The sequence below is a fragment of the Elephantulus edwardii genome, unplaced genomic scaffold (assembly GCF_000299155.1).
Source record: "Elephantulus edwardii isolate Elephantulus edwardi_28Jun2011 unplaced genomic scaffold, EleEdw1.0 scaffold00043, whole genome shotgun sequence".
NCBI classification, from domain to species: Eukaryota; Metazoa; Chordata; class Mammalia; order Macroscelidea; family Macroscelididae; genus Elephantulus; species Elephantulus edwardii.
In genome coordinates, this window is record NW_006399793.1 from 17,528,773 (window position 1) to 17,548,637 (window position 19,865).

General features: G+C 40.9%; 1 protein-coding gene across 1 annotated transcript in view; it reads left to right on the forward strand.

Annotated features, from left to right (window-relative positions):
• LOC102869293 (calpastatin-like) overlaps nucleotides 1-19,865 on the forward strand; it is a 91,621-nt gene that overhangs the window by 43,469 nt on the left and 28,287 nt on the right. Inside the window, exons 12-15 of the mRNA XM_006885395.1 lie at nucleotides 2,039-2,140; nucleotides 9,557-9,655; nucleotides 10,095-10,178; nucleotides 10,792-10,842. Of these exons, the coding sequence (XP_006885457.1) occupies nucleotides 2,039-2,140; nucleotides 9,557-9,655; nucleotides 10,095-10,178; nucleotides 10,792-10,842 (336 nt within the window). The remainder of the gene's footprint in view (nucleotides 1-2,038; nucleotides 2,141-9,556; nucleotides 9,656-10,094; nucleotides 10,179-10,791; nucleotides 10,843-19,865) is intronic.

Here is a 19,865-nt window from a genome sequence, read left to right on the forward strand (position 1 = left end):
CCCCATAGACTTCAAGGCAGTAAACATAATTCATCCACTTTTTCTCAGTCTTACCCCCACCCCGATGTCAGCCTCATTCTACAACAGTGGCACCATATAGCATTTGTCCCTTTGTGACTGAGATACCTCACTCAGCATCATGTCCTCCAGGGTCACACATTTTTAGTAATATTGCATGAGTTCCTTGTTTTTCAATGCAGCATAGTATTCCATTGTGCAAATATACCACAGCTGCTCTAGCCATTTGTTTGTTGATGAGCACTTAGGTTGTTTCCAACTCCTTGCTATTGTAAACAAAGCTGTGATAAACATGGGTATGCATATATCTACTTGGATGTCATTTATGGTCTCGTTAGGGTATATTCCCAGTAGTGGAATTTCTGGGTCAAATGGTATCTCTATTTGCAACTTATTGCGTTTTTTAAGTTTGGTTCCCTATCTTCCCACACTCTACCCAGAATCATCTACTATGACCCCCCTTTTTAAATTTTTTTTCATTGCTATTTTAACAAACGTTTACGGAAAACTTGGATTTCCATTCATCATTGTTGCACATTGTCCTCCCTACCCTCCCAGTTTGCTTTTCTCTTTAAAAAGATTCTTTCATTGTTGCACAGTTTCCTCCCTTCCCACCCCCAGACCACTTTGCTATGCATCTCATATTCTGGACAAGTGGCCAGTGGTGGTAGAGAGACGTCGTCTCGGCTTGTGAAAATAGAGATCCACTGGTTTTATGAACTCTTTGAACTAAAGGTTTCAGTACATCTTTGCATCTGCTTCTTTCTCTTTGCTCTAGACAGGGAGAGATCAAAGCCTGCACCTTTGTCCCTGTTCACAAACTTTGAAGCCCCAGTCACTGCTCACCAAAGTAGGATTAGAACATTACCCTTTATGGATTGCTTTATTCCATTTGATCCCAAAGCCCCCCAAGACTGTGGTTTCAAGAACCCAGAACCGGAAACTCTCTCCCTCATGCTGTTTGGTTATGATTAAAAAGTTTCTATAACTTTGACCCCCGTTGGCACTGCTACATACATGCATGTATTTCTAGCATATCTTAATAGGAATGTAGGATGTAGAAATATAATCTGTTGATAGTATATTCATGTTTATGTACAGTTATTTACAAAGTTCTCTTGGCAGATGGATAAGACATTTATATAAGCATTGTTTTTCATTATATATTGTGGTATTAATTATTATTCTATTTGGTGACACATAAAAACAGTAATTGCTCAATCCATTTGTTTGTGGTTGGACATTTGGGCTGTTACCATGTTCTTTCAATGGTGAATAATGCTGCTATGAACATTGGTGTGTAAGCCTCTCTTTGGGTCTCAGCTCTCATATTCTCAGGATATATTCCAAGTAGTGGAATAGCTGACACATATGGAATTTCTAGGTTCAGCTTTTTGAGGAAGCTCCAAACTGGTTGTAAAATGGTTGTACCATTTTGCAATCCCACCAATAATATATGAATCTCTTTCTCACCACATCCTCTCCAACATTTATTACATGCTGCCCTGTTAAACTTTGCCACTGTTACTGGAGATGGTACGTCATTGTGGTTTTGATGTACATCTCTCTTATTGCATGTGATTTGAAGCATTTCTTCATGTGTCTGTTTGCCATTCGAATATCTTCCTCTGTGAAAATTCTTTCCATGTCTTTTGCCCATTTTGTAATTGGGTAATTGCTAACATTTATTGAGCCTATTGTGTTTCCAGATACCATGCAAAGTATAGCTCATTGTTAACCCTTGAGATTCCAGTGTTATATCATTGTTCTATTTTAGAGAAGTGGAAACTGAGGCTTCTGGGGTTAAGTAATCTACCTAAGGGGAAAGGTGAAAGTTAACTGATATAATGAAAGCTAGAGAGTTTCTGTTTGCCATGATTCCTTTGTTACTCATCAATTCTCTAGGCATTTGAGAGACTCCTATTCATTTACTGTAGCTAATTATTACTGATACGCCCTTATTCCCCACTACTAACCAATTATTTCTCAAGGTAATCAGGGTACCTACTTGTTTCCTTAGGGATCTGAGGCTCCAGCCCCAAGCCCCGTGGGAGACACTGTGTCTCAGGCCTCATTGTGTAATATTCAATCTGCACCACCCACATCTGCACCACCCACATCAGCACCACCCACGTCAGCCACTTCGGTAAGTAATCCCCGTGAACACTGAGAAATGTTAGAAAAACTGTTCTTCTTTGTATGCATTCAAATTTATTTACCATTTTGTTCTGACACAATGAATTTTAAAAATATGATATAGTTATTGTACCCTATTTTTTTGGACTTCAGAAGTGTGCTAGAAATTCAGGGTTGATTTAAATCTTTTAAAGTAAATTCTACAAACTGTGTTTTCTTTCATTTTCTGAAATCCTTTTTCAGTGATGTCTTGATCATCACGCTTTCTCATTCTGCTGAATCTGTTGAGTCTGTTTGAAGTTCCACAGATCACTTAATGTACTGTTTATCTTAGTAGAATCATGTGCACCAAATTCATTCTGATTCTTCTCCTGACTACAGAAGGCCACATTGACTCCCTCCCCTCTCCTTCCCTTCTCTATGTATTGTTTTCTTTCTCTATAATTTGTATATATGCATGATATTTAGCTTGGAGGGAGTCCAACCAGGGTATTCCTTATCTCACATACTGTTGGTAGGTCGTCAGGTTGTACTAGTTGTTAGAAAAGGACATCATGCTGGGAAAAGTAGAGGTAGAGGTCAGCTCAAGAGAGGAAGACCCTGAATCTGATGGATTGACGGTGGCTGCACCAATGGTCTTGAGCACGTTAGAGATTGTGAGGATGGTGTAGGGTGGTGGTGGTTGTTAGGTGCCGTTGAGTCAAAGATGACTCATAGAGATGCTATGAACAGTGGATCTGGACCCTGTCCTATCCTATACCATCCTCACACTTCCTGACTCACAAGAGCCCACTGCAGCAGTCACCATGTCAATCCACCCGGTTGAGGGGCGGCTGCTTCTCCTTTGCTGACCCTCCACCTTTCCCAGCATCATGTCCTTCTCTAAGGAAAAGCCCCTCCTAGCAACATGCCCAAAGTATGTGATGTGAAGCCTCACCGTCCTTGCCTCCAAAAAGCACTCCGGCTGCACCCTCTCCAGGAGGAGAGGTAGTCAGGGTAGCTACTTGTTTCCTCAGGGATCTGTTGTCCATACAGTGTTCAGCACTCTTCTCCAACACCATGACCCAAAAGCATCACTTCTTCTTCTGTCCTTCCTATTTATTGTCAAGCTCTCAAATATACAGCAAGTGATATGTCCAGAGCAGGGGAAAGTGTTAGTCTGTTGTTCGTATGCTATGAGTCAGAATTGACTCAACAGAACCTGGCAACAACAAAAACAGTGTTTAGCTAGGTGAATTTTTGTTTTCCTTTGAATTCAGTGAGTTTTGCTTCAGTAAACTATAATAGCACTTGGCTTACAAATAACATCTGACAGAAATGTTTCAGTACTGCACACTTTTGTAAGTCATACTTTGATCAGCTGACTTTCATCATCAATTAAAATGTTAAAGATGTCTTACAATAGCCTCTCTGATTAAATTGTTACAAGAACTCTATATAGTCTAGTACAATGGATAGGAATTAGAAATTGAGGGAATTGTGCTGGGGCTGACCTAGAATAATTATTTGATCTTTAAGAGTTTCAGCTGAGGGATATGACCCTGCTGCCAGCTGTCTCTTTTTTTTCATCAGACTTCCCACAAGCTTACGGAAAGAGGGAACACAAATGAGGGAACCTTTAAGCAAGAGGATTTAGGGAAGATTTGAGATTTGAGGGTGAAAGGCAGATCACACTGGGAAGAAAAAATAGTGCGATTTTCCTGGATAGAACAAGAGCTGAGGACAGGCCAACATAGAAGTGGGAAGCACTTGGTGCACTTGAGTTACGTGCATTTGGTAGTGTGAGGAAGAATGGCCTTGAAGAAGGTTTGGGAAAAGGTTTATGGTGCTGTGATGTGAGTGCTTCCAGCCAGGGCTGTCACTGTGCCCTTTGCAAACATGGACTTCGCTCCTGCCTCAGAAACAAGATGACCTTGTGTTTTGGTTTTAGGGGTTTCACAGACTTACATTGTGAGTGTCAGTCCACAGGCCATGATGATTGTAGAAAGAGTGAGGGCAGCCATATCTGACCTCTGCTAACTCCACAAGAGGAATCAACCCCACTCAACAGCATCTACAACACAAAACCAATTCCCATGAGGTCAGACACAACTGTCATGCTGCCATGGCTATGTCTACTGATTCCAACACCAGCATTACTGTTCTGCTGAGTCTGAAATCCATTGCAATAGCTCACAGGCCATACAGAACCACTCTCACGATTATGAAGTTTACTAGGAAAGTTAACAGGATACAGTTTCTCAGGACAGCTTCTCAAGTGTGATTGTAAGCCCTTTTACCTTGAGCCTTGCAGCTTTAGGCCAATGTTACAAAACTCTCTTAGTCCTGCCATTTATGGTGTCTTTCCCAGGTTCTCCAGCAAGCTGGGGCAACGACCCTTGGTTCTGGTTCCATAGAGTAGCAGTACCAGGTCCAGTAGGTCTCACATCGAGTCTCTGGCTCTCTGCTGTGGCTGTTCCTGCTTTCCTGTAGATCTGGTTAGCACAAGAATCTCTGGCCCTGAAGGGCGCACTCTGCATTTTCTGCTTCTTTGCTATGGTGAGAGTGTCAAAATCTGCCACTAATTTAGTGGCAAGACTAGCCAATCTCCTTGTAGATGGCTGACACACCCTATTTGCCTATCACCTCCAATCCATGTGACAAAGTCAAAGACAGTCCGTGGATAGGAAAACCATTTTGAATAATAAGCCCTTGACATGTGCACAGTCCAGAGACATCAAGTGTTTGCACACAGGCCATGAAGCCTGGAAAGACATTGGTGAAAGAAATAGGACCAGAGGCAGTAATTAGAATCCAAAAGACAGTAACCAGCAGAGGCAGTAATTAGAATCCAAAAGACAGTAACCAGCATTCCAGGGCTGAGCCACTGTGACCAAAATATGCACCACCTACACCTGCCTGGGTAGAGGATTCTTGATCCTGGCTGTGGAGAGTAGAAAATATTATCTTTTTAAGCTCATTGTTGTCATGTGAAAACTGATTCAGTTTATCTTCCTGTAGGTTTTCCTGAGGTTGTGAATTGCATAGGTCTGTGAGAGAAACATTTCACATCTTTCTCTCATAGAACCACTGGTGACTTCTAACCGTAGAGAGGTGCTATCTTTGGGGGTTAACAGGACAGCGCCCTTGAAATTATACTACCAGATGTAAAGGACAGAAAAATAAAGTTCCTGTTTTCTCATTTCCTGACTTTCATTGCTGGACCTCTGGCCACCTACTTCAGCTACAGTTGCTAAGATTACAGTTATATTGAAACAATTGGCTATTTTGGGAAGTGACACCCATGGGAGCCAGAAAGAATGGCTAAGGAATGTGGTGAAGGTCACAGGACTCCAGAGAAGCAGGGACTGAGAGAGAGAAAGAGAGATAAAATTGTTCTCTCTGTGGTCTTGTTAATAAAAAAGACAATGTATTGACGAAATCCAGTGACAGAATGAAGCACTACAAAAATGGATGATTATAGCCTAGGAAAGAGTTTGGGAAGCAGTGGTCTCCAAAGATTCTAGAGCAGAGATTAGGGGAGAAAAAAATGAAAGTCTTAGCAAGTGACGGGGATCAGGTAGTATCTCAGATTGCTGAGGAAGACTTAGGCAGTAGGACACCTCTTAAATTTTAGATGTTACCCCATAGAAATTGTCTGGACCTTGTTCCCGAGAGGAGAATCAGTAACAGTGTTCAACCACCAGATGGCGATAGAATGCTTTCTGCTAAACCACCTGCGTGTTTTCTTTGCAGTGCAGTTTAAAAGGAAAGCAATTTTTCTAACTTGGAATTAAAAGTAATTGAGGGGAAAATGGCAAAGTCACTCAGGAAGTAGTGGACAAATCTGGTGTGGTTCTGGTGAGAATTGAAGGAGATAATGAAAATAAACTACCTGTTGTTGTTGTTGTTTAATGCCGTCGAGTGGTAGACGACTCATAGCAACCCTATGAACGAACAGCCTGAGCACTGTTCGTACATAGAGTTTCCGGAGGCAAGCCATTTTGGAAGTGGATGCCGCTCCTGCTTCCAGACTTGATTTAGTCGGGAAGCTCCAGCCAACACTGTCCACCATGGGTGCCCATTACCATGATTGGCAGATCACTGTCACAGGCTTCAGCATCACAGCAACCACGAGTTACCTCTGTACAGCAACGCACAGACCAGTGCTATACCACCTAGAAGAATGTTTGACAGGAAGACAATTTGAACCTGAAGGCCGCCTCCTAGTTCAAACCCTAGGCCCAGGCTGGCTAGCCTCACTCCAGGGACAGAGCAAACCTGCACGTCAAACACATTCCTGGAAAAGCAGTTGACTCCAAAAGCTTGCCACGATTCCTGCACTCCCACCACCACGCTCCTGCCTTCTGGCATAAACTACCTAGAGAAATGTAAATATTTCCTCTATTTTCTTTTTCCAATAACCTAATAAGTTGGTTTATATTGGATATTGTTTTTGAAATTGTTAGATATCTCATCAGCTAACTACACTCTAATACATTGTTTGCTTTTTTAATTTTTCTCCTGTGCCTTGTACAATTGCTTTATACACTTAAGAAACAGGTGTGTGATACTTGAGTTCTTAGTTGGTTTCTCAATATTTTTCTTTTTTTCTTTTTTTATTGATTTTAATGAACATTTACAGAGATTTTGGATTTCCCTTCATTCATTGTTGCACTTTTCTCCAGCAAGCTATCCCAAACACTACACAATATTTTTATTTTTTAAAACATTTAATTCTTAATATAAAATTTCAATTTGGTTTATAATCTCTTAACATATATTGTTGTATCTGTAGTTGGGGTTTTTTTTTTCTCCTTTATCACCTAAAATTCTCATTCCAAGTTAGGGCTCTATTATAGACTATGTGCTTGAATTATTGAGTAGTCTAAACAAACGTATTAAAGATAGCAATTTCCTTTACCCCTTTCTTTTTTAACTTATTTTTTATTGGTTTACATACTAGATTTGTATACATTGTGCTTTACTCATATACACTGTGCCTCACACATGCCTTCATTCACATTGTGCTTTATACAATCATTTATATACATTGTGTTCTATAAAATCAGTCACCATTGATTTATGTCTACCATTACCCCAGCTTTACAGGTCTGAATTGAGACTTTCTCATTCCTTCACCACTTTCCCAATCTACCCACTAAACTCAACTATCCTAATTATAATGATTTTCCCCTCTCCCCGTTTTCCACCCTCTTGCCCACCCCCCTTTTTGGACTTTTTAATCACAAAGCAGTTAGACTTTGGTGGGTAGGTTCTCCTGTTTTAGTTGAAAGTTGGGCGTAAACTGTTAGGTGGTTTGTTTACAGTCAGTGAGTTGATTTGATTTATTGGATTTAGCGCTCAAGCAGCTGTGGGCCGGAAGCCTCTTGTTTAAGAGTCAAGAGTAGTGTTAATTGTGTTTGGAAAAAACATTCTCCTAAGTGGTACAGCACCGGTCTGTCAATTTTCTGTACTTTGGTAACTTGGGGTTGCTGTGATGCTGAACGCTCTGCCACTGGTGTGTCAAATGCCATAATCATTACCCATGGTGGACAGTGTTTGGTGGAGCTCCCAGATTAAGACAGGCTTGGAAGCAGGATTGGCATCCACTTCCTAAACAACGTGCCTTTGGAAACTCTGTGAACATTAGAGAAACTATGATAGTTATAGAACAGATCTTTTGTTCATAGGGTTGTTATGAATCATGTTCAACTCAGTGGTACTTAACAGCAACAATGACAACTATCTCTGAGATTAGATCGATCGATAGATAGATAGATAGATAGACAGGTAGATAGATAGCTGGCTAAGTTATGTAAACAGTGAAGATTCTTTTATTCAAGTGTGAGGTCATAAATCACTGTATTAAAAACACCTTTTGAGACCCATTAGTTAACACTTTTGCTTAACAAAACCCAGGAGTAGGAGATCCCTGTGTACTGCCACCCAAGACCTACATAATAGAAACAGCAATTGAATGAATGGCACTTATCCACATTGTGTTTGAGGAACTCTTATTTTTTCATTCTGTAATTTTTGTGGGGTTTTTTTAAAGTCCGAGTCACAAATTGTTAAATTGATTTCATGAGTCACTGACAAATGCATGGGAGCTCTGGTGGCACAGTCTGTCGGGAGTTACACGGCTAACCCACGGGAGATGCCTCTTTGGTATTTCAAATCCACTAATGGCTCAAAGGAAGAAAGAAGGGCAGTCTCCTCTGGCAGTTTACAGCCTCAGAACACCCCCTGGAAGGTCATCTATGGGTTAGTTGTGACTAGATAGCATTGAGTTTTTAGTAAATTAATGGATCAAGGAGTCTTTGTAGCATAAGAATGCAACACTCAGCTGCCTACCAGAGGTTGCTGGTTTGAACCCACCAACTGCTCTGCAAGAGAAAGACCTAGAGATCTGCTTCCATAAGGATTTCTGCCTAAGAAAACCCGTGGACAGTTCTATTCTATCATGTAGATTTACTATGACTCAGGTTCAACTTGATGGCACATACCGACAATTAATGGATTATGACAGTTTAGCTCTGGTCCTTTTTAGCCCAGATATGATATCGTCATTATTTTCCCTTTATAGCCTAGTTTGTATATCTAGTTTCATTTAAATCCCGGAGTGACTAGACCTTCTGACATCGTGAAGGAACACACTTCATTTTGAACAGTGGAATATAGGTAGACTGTCTCCATATGCCTCTCAGGTCAGCCCTTTCACTGACAGAGTCGACTGAAGAAGCTGTAAACTCACTTTGAGCAGAAGAAACTCCCTGGAGAAAGTATAGACTCAGCTTGAGCCTTCTCTCTTGTGACAGGACAGGCCATTTCACAGAGATTTTGAAAGGACGTTCTCTCATGGGCTGTGTTCAGAGTCTTACCTTTGCTCTCTGTAACATGATCTTTATAAAAATCACTTTAGTCTGTCCTGACTTTCAGCTTCTCCTCATCCCATTTCCTTCCTTATTTCTAATCCAAAAGATGCTGGGTGAGGTCTCATAAATTTATCTAATATTATTTAAATTATACACACTTATGTTTGGCACAGGACATTTGCTTTTTTAACCTTTTTGAGATTATTTTTCTTTTTTAAAAAAAATAAGTTCTGGCGCGCTCTGGTGGCCTAGTGGCAAGAAGGTGCACTGCAATCCCAGAGGTGAGCAGTTCAAATCCACCAGATGCTTTGCTGGAGAAGGAGAAACAGTCTCCTCCTGTACCAGTCAAATCTGATTTGGTGGTACACACACACACACAAATAATAATAATAATAAAAAGAAAAAAGTTCCAATTTAGTTGATACATGTGTGGTTCTTATGTACTACTGGAACCGGAATATGCCTTTTAGAATTGATTGATGTAGTCTGCTTTAAAAGGGGTGACTAACACCAACTCAGGATGTCCGCTAATGTCCTTCTAGAAGGGTGTTATACCAGATGATGCTGTGGACCGCTTGGCTGGCAGCCTGGGGAAAAGGGAAGCTGATCCTGAAGATGGAAAACCTATAGTGGATAAAATCAAGGTAACAGAAACCCAGATCCTTGTAGAAAATAACCATTGGTTTAAGTGAATGAATTGTTCGATTTTGTGTGAAATATAACCAGGTGGCTTTCTTTATTACTGTTCATCTTCTGTTCAATAATTAAAGCCTGAGTAAGCATAAAGGTTTAACTACAACAGGGAATGGGGAAAGAACTCATGAGTCAGATTTCCCAAGTCTCCCTTTTGCTGCCTGTGTTCACCTTTCTGAGGACTCCTGAGGACAGTGGGAGGTGTCCACTGCTTTTTTTCAGCCCAGCAGACTGAACTGGGGGAAAAATTAGGTTGCTGTGTGATATAAAGCCATATGTATGTTCTCACCCTAATTAATGATGAATTATCTCAGATCCCCTTCTTCAAATGTCTGTCTCTTTTATGGAGCAAAGGTTTCTCAAATGAAAATGGTACACCTTTTTATTCAGGAGAAAGCCAAAGAAGAAGACCGTGAAAAGCTTGGTGAAAAAGAAGAAACAATTCCTCCCGATTATAGACTTGAAGAGACGAAGGTAAGCAGGCTGAATTTCTGTTTTTTCTTCGGTTTAATTTTAGTATCCCACATGACATAGTCCGTAAGAAGTTGTTCCGCTAACTCAAGGTGGTGCCTCTTTGTTGGTTCAGATCCACCCAGAGCTCGCAGGAGTAGATGAACAATCACCTCCAGTGACCCCAGAGACCCAACGGAAGGTCCCCTAGAAGCCGTTTCTTACTTGATAGCAAAAAGTTTGCATTTTTTTTTAATTTTCATATATAGAAAACAAAGATCTAGAAGTAGAATATAAAGATCTCGTAATAGTTCAGAGGCCCAATGGTATTAAATCTGTATCATATCAGAACCCTACTATGCAGCTTGAGTATACCTGCCGGCTTTTTACCCCTTTCTTCTTATGTGAAAGAAAGCTAAGGTCTAAGCCACTCCACTCCTCCAGACAATGAGAGAGCTCTCCCTAGGCCCCTCCAGTCCCCTAAACAGAATTGACTCTTTACCTGTTTTTATCCTGTCATTTTATCAGCTGTTCACATGTGTTTATCCTGCAGTTGTTTGTGGACTTGGATGCTTGGAAGAATATATGGAAGGATTAAATGACACATTGTTTATTTGTTTGTTCCTTCTCTATGTAGGATAAAGATGGAAAACCACTCCTGCCGGAAGAGCCCAAGCAAGAGCTGGCAGTAAGCAAAGCCCACTTCTCTGAATTTATCTTTTTCATTTTGTCACCTGGTTAATTTAAAAAGGAAGTAGATTTCCTTTAGTGAATTGATCAGCATGTAGAGACTTCATTTTGAAGAGGAGATGAATGATAGATGGGTGATGTCTGTTGATGTATTTCCCATTCTTACAGCCCATGAGTGATGACCTCCTATTGGACGCTCTGTCTGAGGACTTTGCTGGTCCCCAAAACATGTCAAATCTTGTAAGTCTGGAACTCTTTATTTTACATCCTTCTGCTTAGGATGGTGGAAGTAAATGGTAACCTGGGACTTAGACACTGACCTAAGAGCTGAGTTAATGACCCTAAATCCACCAAATGTTATTTCAGGTCGGTGGTTGTCTTCAGCAGTCTGAATGACTGAACCAGTGAACGTGAACTTAAATATCAAACCTGTTTTGTGAAAGTTTGAGTTTTAGTTTACCCAGTATTACTTCTCATACGGTAATTTCCTCCTTGGCTATTTGCATAACTTAGCATTTCTTTAACTCCCTCCCAAAGAGTTTAGCTACAGGTAGAATAACTCAGAGATCCTTAGAAGGAGATTTGGATACTAAGAGAGCCTGTAACTGCTGAACAGTGTCTGTGCTAGAACTGTGTAAAGGTTTTAGGTGCGCACTTGTATGCTAAGGCTCCTGGTGTATCCCTAGGGAGCCCTGGTCGCCTAGTGGGTGAGGGCTTGAGCTGCGAACCCAAAGGCTGATGCTCCACATACAGCAGTTAGTTGTTCCTGGTGAGGCAGATGGGTGGTCCCCTCCTGCGCAGTGTGCAGCCTCTGAAAACTCGGGGAGGGATTAGCTAGGAGCCAGTTCTGACTCCACAGCAGTAAACTTTTGTTGTTATATACTGTGGAGTTGGAACCGACTCACAGCTGACCCTCAAGCACGTTTGCAGAGATTATAAAGTGCATGAGAGGCGATTGCCCATGTTTCTCCTGCGGAGCAGCGGGTGGATTCTAACCATGTGTCTAGGCCACCAGAGTTGTTGAGTGTTTCCCAGACTTAGATGACTGCACAGCCTCTGTGTGTGTGTGTGTGTGTGTGTGTGTGTGACACACGCACATCTACTAGGAAGAAGCTGCAATCCTGAAGGTGTATGGTTTGATTCTACCAGCTTTTTCTCAGGAGAAGGATGGGCCATCTCCTCCCATACAATTAACTGCCTCCAAAAACCCTCCAGAGGGTCAGCTGTTAGTGGGTTCTGAGTCGACAGTATACAACAACAACAACTCACCTTTCAGCTACTGAATTTATTGTTGGAAAACAAACTTACAGATCCCTAGATGGGTAATGGCATGGAAACTGGTCACTACACCCATAGACACACCTTCCCACCATCACCAGCAGTTCAGGCTCCCCATTCTATGACGTTTATCTCATCCTTCTTACACACTGACCACAACACAGAGTCATTCCAGCACTGATTCATACACTGTGAGATATGGAGCTAAATACTGGGAAGAATATAAAGCAAGCAGTGTCCCAATAGTAAACAATCATACCATCAGTGATTGGGAACATATGATCAAGTCATGGAGGACAGTGGCTTAACCTCGTGCTGGCTGTCATTATTATTATAATAAGGTTGCTTGTTTTTATAAAGACTTAGCATTTAAAATGTAACACTGAATTTATCTGTGCCCCGGCCAGCACTTAAAGATAGTATAATGTGATGGACCATTAGAGAGAACACTCTTTAGAAACTCTACTCTTAGAAAATTTGATAATCTAGCAAAAGAAAAAGAAAAACTGGATTCAGAAGAGGCCATGGCATGAGGCTGTCTAATGTACGATGGAGCCTGCTGAATGTAGAGAATACCAGATGTTTGTATGTGTTTTCTTGACTATGCAAAGGCGTTTGACTGTGTGCAACATAACAAATTATGGCTAAAATTGAGGAGAATGTGGATCCCAGAACACTTAATATACTTATGAGAAATCTGTATAGAGGCCAAGAAGCTATTGTGTGAACAGAGCAAAGAAACAATGCATTGTTTAAAATTAGGAAAAGTGTGCATCAGGGTTGTACCTTTTCTCTATAACCATTCAGTCTGTATGCTGAGCAAATCATTCATGAAGCTGGACTCTATGAGGAGGGATGTGACATCAGATTGGAGGAAGACACATCAAAAACATATTATGTAGAAAAGTGCAACAATGAATGAATGGAAATCAATAATAATAATTTTAAAAAGTATTTAAAAAATACTTAGGGAGATGCACAACCTTGTTTGCAGAAAGCGAATAGGACTTGAAATGGTTGCTGTAGCAGATCAAAGTCTATACATCTCAACATCAACAAGAGAAAATTTTTGCCCTATATGCACCATCATGATAGGTGGAGAAAAGATTGAAGTCATCAAGGATTTCATTTTACTTGAAACACATGGCAGCAGCAGTCAAGAAATCAAACGATGTGTTGCATTGGAGAAATCTATCAAGGACTTATCCAAAATACTAAAGAGCAACATTATTGCTTTAAAGACTAAGCTGTGTCTGATCCTAGCCATGGACTTTTCAGTTGCTTCCTGTGCATCTGACGGTGGGTCAGTGATTAAGGATGAGAGAGGAATTGATGCTTTTGCATGGAACTGTTAGGGAACAGTACTGAATATCCCATAGGCTGCCAAAAGAACCAGTAAATCTTGAAGTAAGTCCAATCGGAGTGCTCCTTAGAGACAAGGATGGTGAAACTTTGTGTCACATACTTCGAGCATATTTCCAGAAGAAACCAATCCTTGGGATAAGACATAAGGCTGGGAAAGAGGCAGGGATTCAGAGAAAGATAAGGAGATCCTGTAAAAGAAGCAAGGGAATGTTGTGATGACAGAGGCTGAGAAAGAGGCAGGGATTCAAAAAAAGATAAGATCCTATAAAAGAAGCAAGTCAATGTTGTGATGACAGAGTCCAACCACAGCTCTACAAAGGGGTACTGTCCCCATCAATAACATCAAATAGAAATCTGATCCCCATAAGATCAGACATGACCCCCTATACTCTTGCACCTACTTCTGATAATTACTGGGTTAAAAATTAATTGCCAGTGACTCACAAATTTGATTTAACTCACAATTGTTTGGTGTTTAAGGGGATAAATTGAGGGGTGGGTTGGCAAAAGATAGCACACAGTGAAAATTCAGGCTTAGTAAACAGCAGTCCTAAACCAGATTAACAGATTAAGACCCAATTCCTCAATTAGTTCAGATAGACTTTCAGTCAACAAGTCAAGTTTAGGTTCATTCCAGCAAATACAAGAAGCCTCTGGTTTCTTCAGTGGTCCTGTAAACTGTTGAGTCAGCTTTTCCTTCAGTTGTACAGCAGGCAAGACCCTTAACTCTTGCCCTGTCAAAGGACTGCATCAGACTACACCTCTGCCAGAGTCTCTGGACAGCCAGCTAAACTCTCTCATGTTGGCCTCATAGCTCTTGAAGATACTGATTAACAAGTGAACCATGTGTCTGTACTTAAGACAGATGGAGACCATTACCCAAGAAGGGGCTAAGGCAATGGCCAGAAAAGTCATCTTCAGAAGTCTTAACACTGCAGACTCTCAATGAGATGGATTGACACAGTGATTGTAACAGTGGGCCTGAGCATATCAGAGACTGTGGGGATTGGACGGGATAGGGAGGCTTCAGAGCAGTTCTTCATAATATTCGTATGAATTGTAAACAACTCAGTGGCACCTAACAACAGAAACCAAATACATTGTTCATGTAAAATCTCTAATTAATATGGCTGAAATAATTAATTACCATGAAAATTAAGTCTTAAATAATTAAGACGGTTGGAAGAAAAAAAATTCCTAAGAACATTGAAAATAAAATGCCATATATTCGATGAACAGAATGTTTTAAATGTAAGAGAATAATCATCATACATTGCAGTTACTTGGATCAGTAGAAAATAGAGCTTTTCTTAAGTTAATACTGATGTTATTGTTATCATCCTCATTTTAGAGAAGTGGAAAATAACCTACGTGAGGGGGAAATTAAATTGGAATCAGGTTAGCTGGAGACTGTGTGCTGTGACTTCTTTGTTATCAACAAATCCTTTGAGAGAATCATGTTCATAGCATGCAGTGCAGCACAATTGTTGCTGGTACCCCATTTTTCAGTGCTGTAGTTGTTGATTGCCGTCAAGTCAAGCATGACGCATAGCGACCTCATGAACAAAAGACCTGAAGCCTTTTGAAAGTATAGTTTCTCAACTATGTTGTTTACTACTAAGTATTTCTAAGGTTAATCAGCGTACCTGTTCTTTCCTCAGGGATCCAAAACCCTAGCCCCAAGCCCTGGGGGAGAGACTGTGTCTAAGACCTCCATGTGTAGTATTCAGTCAGCACCACCTAAGTCTGTACCTCCCAAGTCAGCACCTCCCACATCAGAACCACCCAAGTCGGCACCACCTAAACCAGCTACCTCAGTAAGTAAGCCTGTGGGTGTTGAGAAATGTTTTGAGAAACTTCTGTTTTCCCCATGTATGTGTTGCTGTGTTTGCCATTTTATTTTGGCACAAGAAATTTTAAAAATCTGGTATAGCTATCCAATTTACTGTGTTTTGGACTTACTGTTTCAGAAGTTCAGGTTAGATAGCAGCTCTTTAAGTTCTGCATACTGTTTTTTCTTTCACTTTCTGAAATTCTTTCTGGTTCCTTGAGTATTTTTAGATAGTCATATTTACTCTCTTCACTACATCTTTTGAGTTTATTTGAAGTTCTCCAAATCACCTATATGAACTCTAGTGGGCAAGTCTGTAGAGAATTGCACTGGTAAGCTAAAGACCATGCCTCCAGGGTTTCAAATCCTCCACAGACTGGCAGAAAGATGGGGGCAGTTTCCTGTCATGCAGTTTACCACCTTGGAAACTCAATGGAGAAGCCACTGTAAGCCAGATGTAACTCAGCGGCAATTTGTTGCGTAGTTTTGAGCTCTGGTGGGATAGCCTACAGGGAGTTGAACTTCTAACTCAAAGGCCACATCTCAGTAGAAGTTTGAATCTACCATGTACTCCAAGGGAGAACAATGGACAATCTCCTTCTGCGCTATTTACTGCTTCCTGAATACACTGGAGTGTCAACTGTTCATCCCTTCTGACTTGTAGGCAGTAAGTATGAAAATGTAGGTGGATGGTAGCATCACATTGAGGAGAGGCAATACACAATTTTCCTGGATGGAAAGTGAGCCAACGACAGCCTAGCACAAAAGTGGGAAGCACTTAATGAACATGGGATAAATGTATGTAGTTGGTAGTGCAAAGGTGAACTAACTCAATCCCATAAGGATAAATACTGCATAAGATCATTATTGTAGAAATAGATAACCTGTAAAATGTATATGAGTATCCAAGTTGGGGAGGGTAGGAGCAGAGGGATGAGGATGGGCAATGGGGTAATCATAGTGTCACACAATTTGATGGGTAGAGGGAGGGGTGGGTAAAGGAAACGGCCAAGATCTGGTGTGAAAAACATTGTGTATGAACTTTGTAAGGAAACCAATTGATGATTGCTGTTGAGTAGAGCATGACTCCTAGTGACCCTATGAATGAAAGACCTGAAGCCTTTCTATAACTATTGTCATTTCTCCAAGTTCATAGAGTGTCCAGAGGCATGTGGGTTAGGAAGCGGATGCCATTCATGTTTCCAAACCTGCCTTGAACTGGGAACTCCACCAAACACTGTCCACTATGGGCAGACATTATAGCATTTGACCCCCCCAATGGCACAAAGTTCAGCATCACAACAAACCCAGATTACCTCAGCACACCAAATTGACAGAAGAGTTATGTACAACCTAGAAGAATGTTCTTCCAAAATAAAATACCATTTCTCCAAGTTCATAGAGTTTCCAGAGGCATGTGGTTTAGGAAGTGGATGACACTGCTGCTTCCAAACCTGAATCAGTCTGGGAGCTCCACCAAACACTGCCCATTATGGGTAGCCATTTTGGTATTTTGGAAATTTTCTTTTAAAAATACGATTGGTCTAGAAAAAGACACAAGATAGGGGTTGTGGTTCTTTGACATGAATGTTTCCTGCCAGGGATGCATGCCAAGTATAAGCATGTAGCAGTCCAGGACCTGGACTTTTTTCCTTCTGGGTTTTTTGGTTTTGGTTTTTTCATTTTTCTGGTTTCAGGGAACTATCTGAGACTTACACATTCTGGATCCCAGCCCACACACTATGGTGATAAAGAACAGGGGAGGATGCAGGAATGTGGGAAAAGATTGCTGAATGAAATGGAATCAGAGACAGTCATTAAAATACAAAAGACAGTAGCTAATATTCTAGGGCAGAACTATTAATCGTGACTGTGGAGAGTTGAAGACTGTCATTTTTGTTGTTACTGTGTACCAGGGAATCAGAACTGGCTCATAGCTGACCCTCCAGCAAAACTGTGTACCTTTGGGAAAGCAGCACAACTTCTTACTACGAGGCTGCCAGAATTTGTCATGTTAGTGGGCAGAAAAACAGAGCTCCTGTTTCCACACCCCCTGACCTTCTCTAGGCTTCAGTTTACCACCAGCTTGCATTTCCTGAGGTTACAGTCTTTGAAGCAATTGGCATTTCTGGAATTGTGACACTCTTGGAACCAGTAGTAACAGTAGAGCAGTGTGATAAATGTCATGGGACTCCAGAAAGATGAAAGGGGACACACGTACAGAGGAAAGTGTGGTCTTGTTAATATGAAAAGAAAATGTATTGATGAAATCCAGTGACATTAGGACAACAGAAAAGAAAAATTTAGTCCTTAGACTTGATTCCTAATTTGCTAGTTTTTAAACACTATTTATTCTCCTAACTTTTCTATAACTGGTTCAATTTTATTTAAATGTAAAAACATACCAACTAGAGATTGGCATTAGGCTTAGATGTGGGAAGCAGTAGTTTCCAAAGATTCTAGAAAAGAAATTGGAGGAGAAAAGAATGAGGGTGTAAGTAACTGGTATCAGATAGCATCTCAGATTGCTGAGGAAGATTTGGGCAGAGGGAAATCTCTTATATTTTAGGTATAACCCCAAAGAGGCAGATTAGTCTTTGATGGCATTTATTGTTCCTGTGAATCAATGCAACGTCTGGCCACAAGATGGCGATAGATTGCTTCCTGTTCAATTCACTTCTTTGGTGGCTTTTCCTTTGTAATGCAGTGTAGCAGGAAAACAAGAATGATGGTTAAAATATAAACCAAAAATACCCACTGTTACTCTACAGTTCAAATAGACATCCAAATAAATTTGGAGATCATTTGATTCAAACGTTTTCACTTTTGTTGGAACAAGCCCAATAGTAGGAACCTTGTATAGTGCAATCCAGATCCCACACTGTGGAGAGGGTCACTCAGTGAATGACACTTATCCATGTTGTACAAGATGCCCTCTATATTTTATCATATTATTTTTATAGCAATAGAAAATCTTGGTCAGAAATCAATACATTGATTTTGTGAGCAGCTAATTACTGAGTCACGGGAGCTCTGGTGGCCCAATGGGTAAAAAGTTGCACTGCCAGCCCAAAGACAGGCAGTTCAAATCCACCATCTTCTCCCCAGGAGATGAGCAATCTCTTGCCATGCAATTTACTGCTTATAAGAACCTTCTGGAGTTGAGTCGGTTCTGACTCGATGATACACAACAACAGTGAATGAATTAAAGAGCTATGGTGGCTCAAATAGTAAAGCATCTAGCTGCTAATAGAAAAGTTTGTTATTTTGAACCTGTCAGCTGCTGTGCAAGAGAAAAGACCTAACACCCAGGATGCCTAAAACCTCACCATGAGGGTAGTTCTCTCATACGGGGCTGTGTTGAGTCAGAATCCACTCCTTTTGCACACAATAAAATTATGACTTAGAGTTTGGTTCTATTCTTTTTAGCCAAACATGTTGTTTCCATTATTTTCCCTTTATAACCTTGTCTGTGTATCCACTTTGATCTTAAATCTCAGAGTGCCTGAGCCTCATGACATCATGAGAATCACACTTTATTTAAACAGCAGAGCGCGGGTAGACTGTTCTCCTTGGGCCTCTCAAGTCAGCCCCGTCCCATACAGAGCCATCTGAAGAAGCCATAAATTCACTTTGATCAGAAGGAACTTCCTAGGGAACATGTACAGCCAGGCTGAGCCTCCTCCTTTGTGATAGGTCAGGCCACATCACAGAGCTTTCTGAAGGATGTTCTCTTGCGAGTTGTATTCAGTCTTTTCTGCCGCTCTTTGTTACATGATCTCCATAAAAATCACTTCTTTCTTCTCTCCTGGCTTTTCAGCTTCTGTATGGTGGCTCACCCCATTTCCTTCCTTATTTCTTAACCAAAATATTCTGATGAGATCTCACAAATATATCTATTATTATGTAAGTTGTACACACTTAATGTTTGATAAGACAGTTTAACTTTTAATTGTTTAGATTCTTTTTCTCTTAAAAGTTTGAATTCCAATTCAGTTGATACATTTTTAAGTGGTGATATGTGGTTCTTGTCTAAGCATGGCGTAGAAATATACCTTTCTGAAAGGTCTTCTGTAAAAGGAGTGGCTAACCCCTACTCAGGATGTCCACTAATGTCCTTCTAGAAGGGTATGGTGCCAGATGATGCTGTGGACCTCTTGGCTGGCAGCCTGGGGAAAAGGGAAGCTGACCCTGAAGATGGAAAACGTGTGGTGGATAAAGTCAAGGTAACAAGGAGCTCAGATCCTTGAAGAAAATAGCCATCAATCTCCTTCCCATGAGTGAATGAGTTGTTTGTTGCTATATGAAATAGAGCCAGGTGGCTTTGTGTGTTATTGTGCATATTCTGGTGGATAATTTAAGCCTGAGTACGCATCAGGGTTTAACTGCAGCAGGGAATGGGGAAAGAGCTCACATGCCAGATTTCCCAAGTCTCCCTTTTGCTGCCTGTATTCCCTGTGTTGAGGACTCCTGAGGGCAGTGGGAGGTGTCCACTTCTCCTTCCTGCCCAGCCTGCTGAACTCCGCTACAGTGGGGAAGATTAAGTT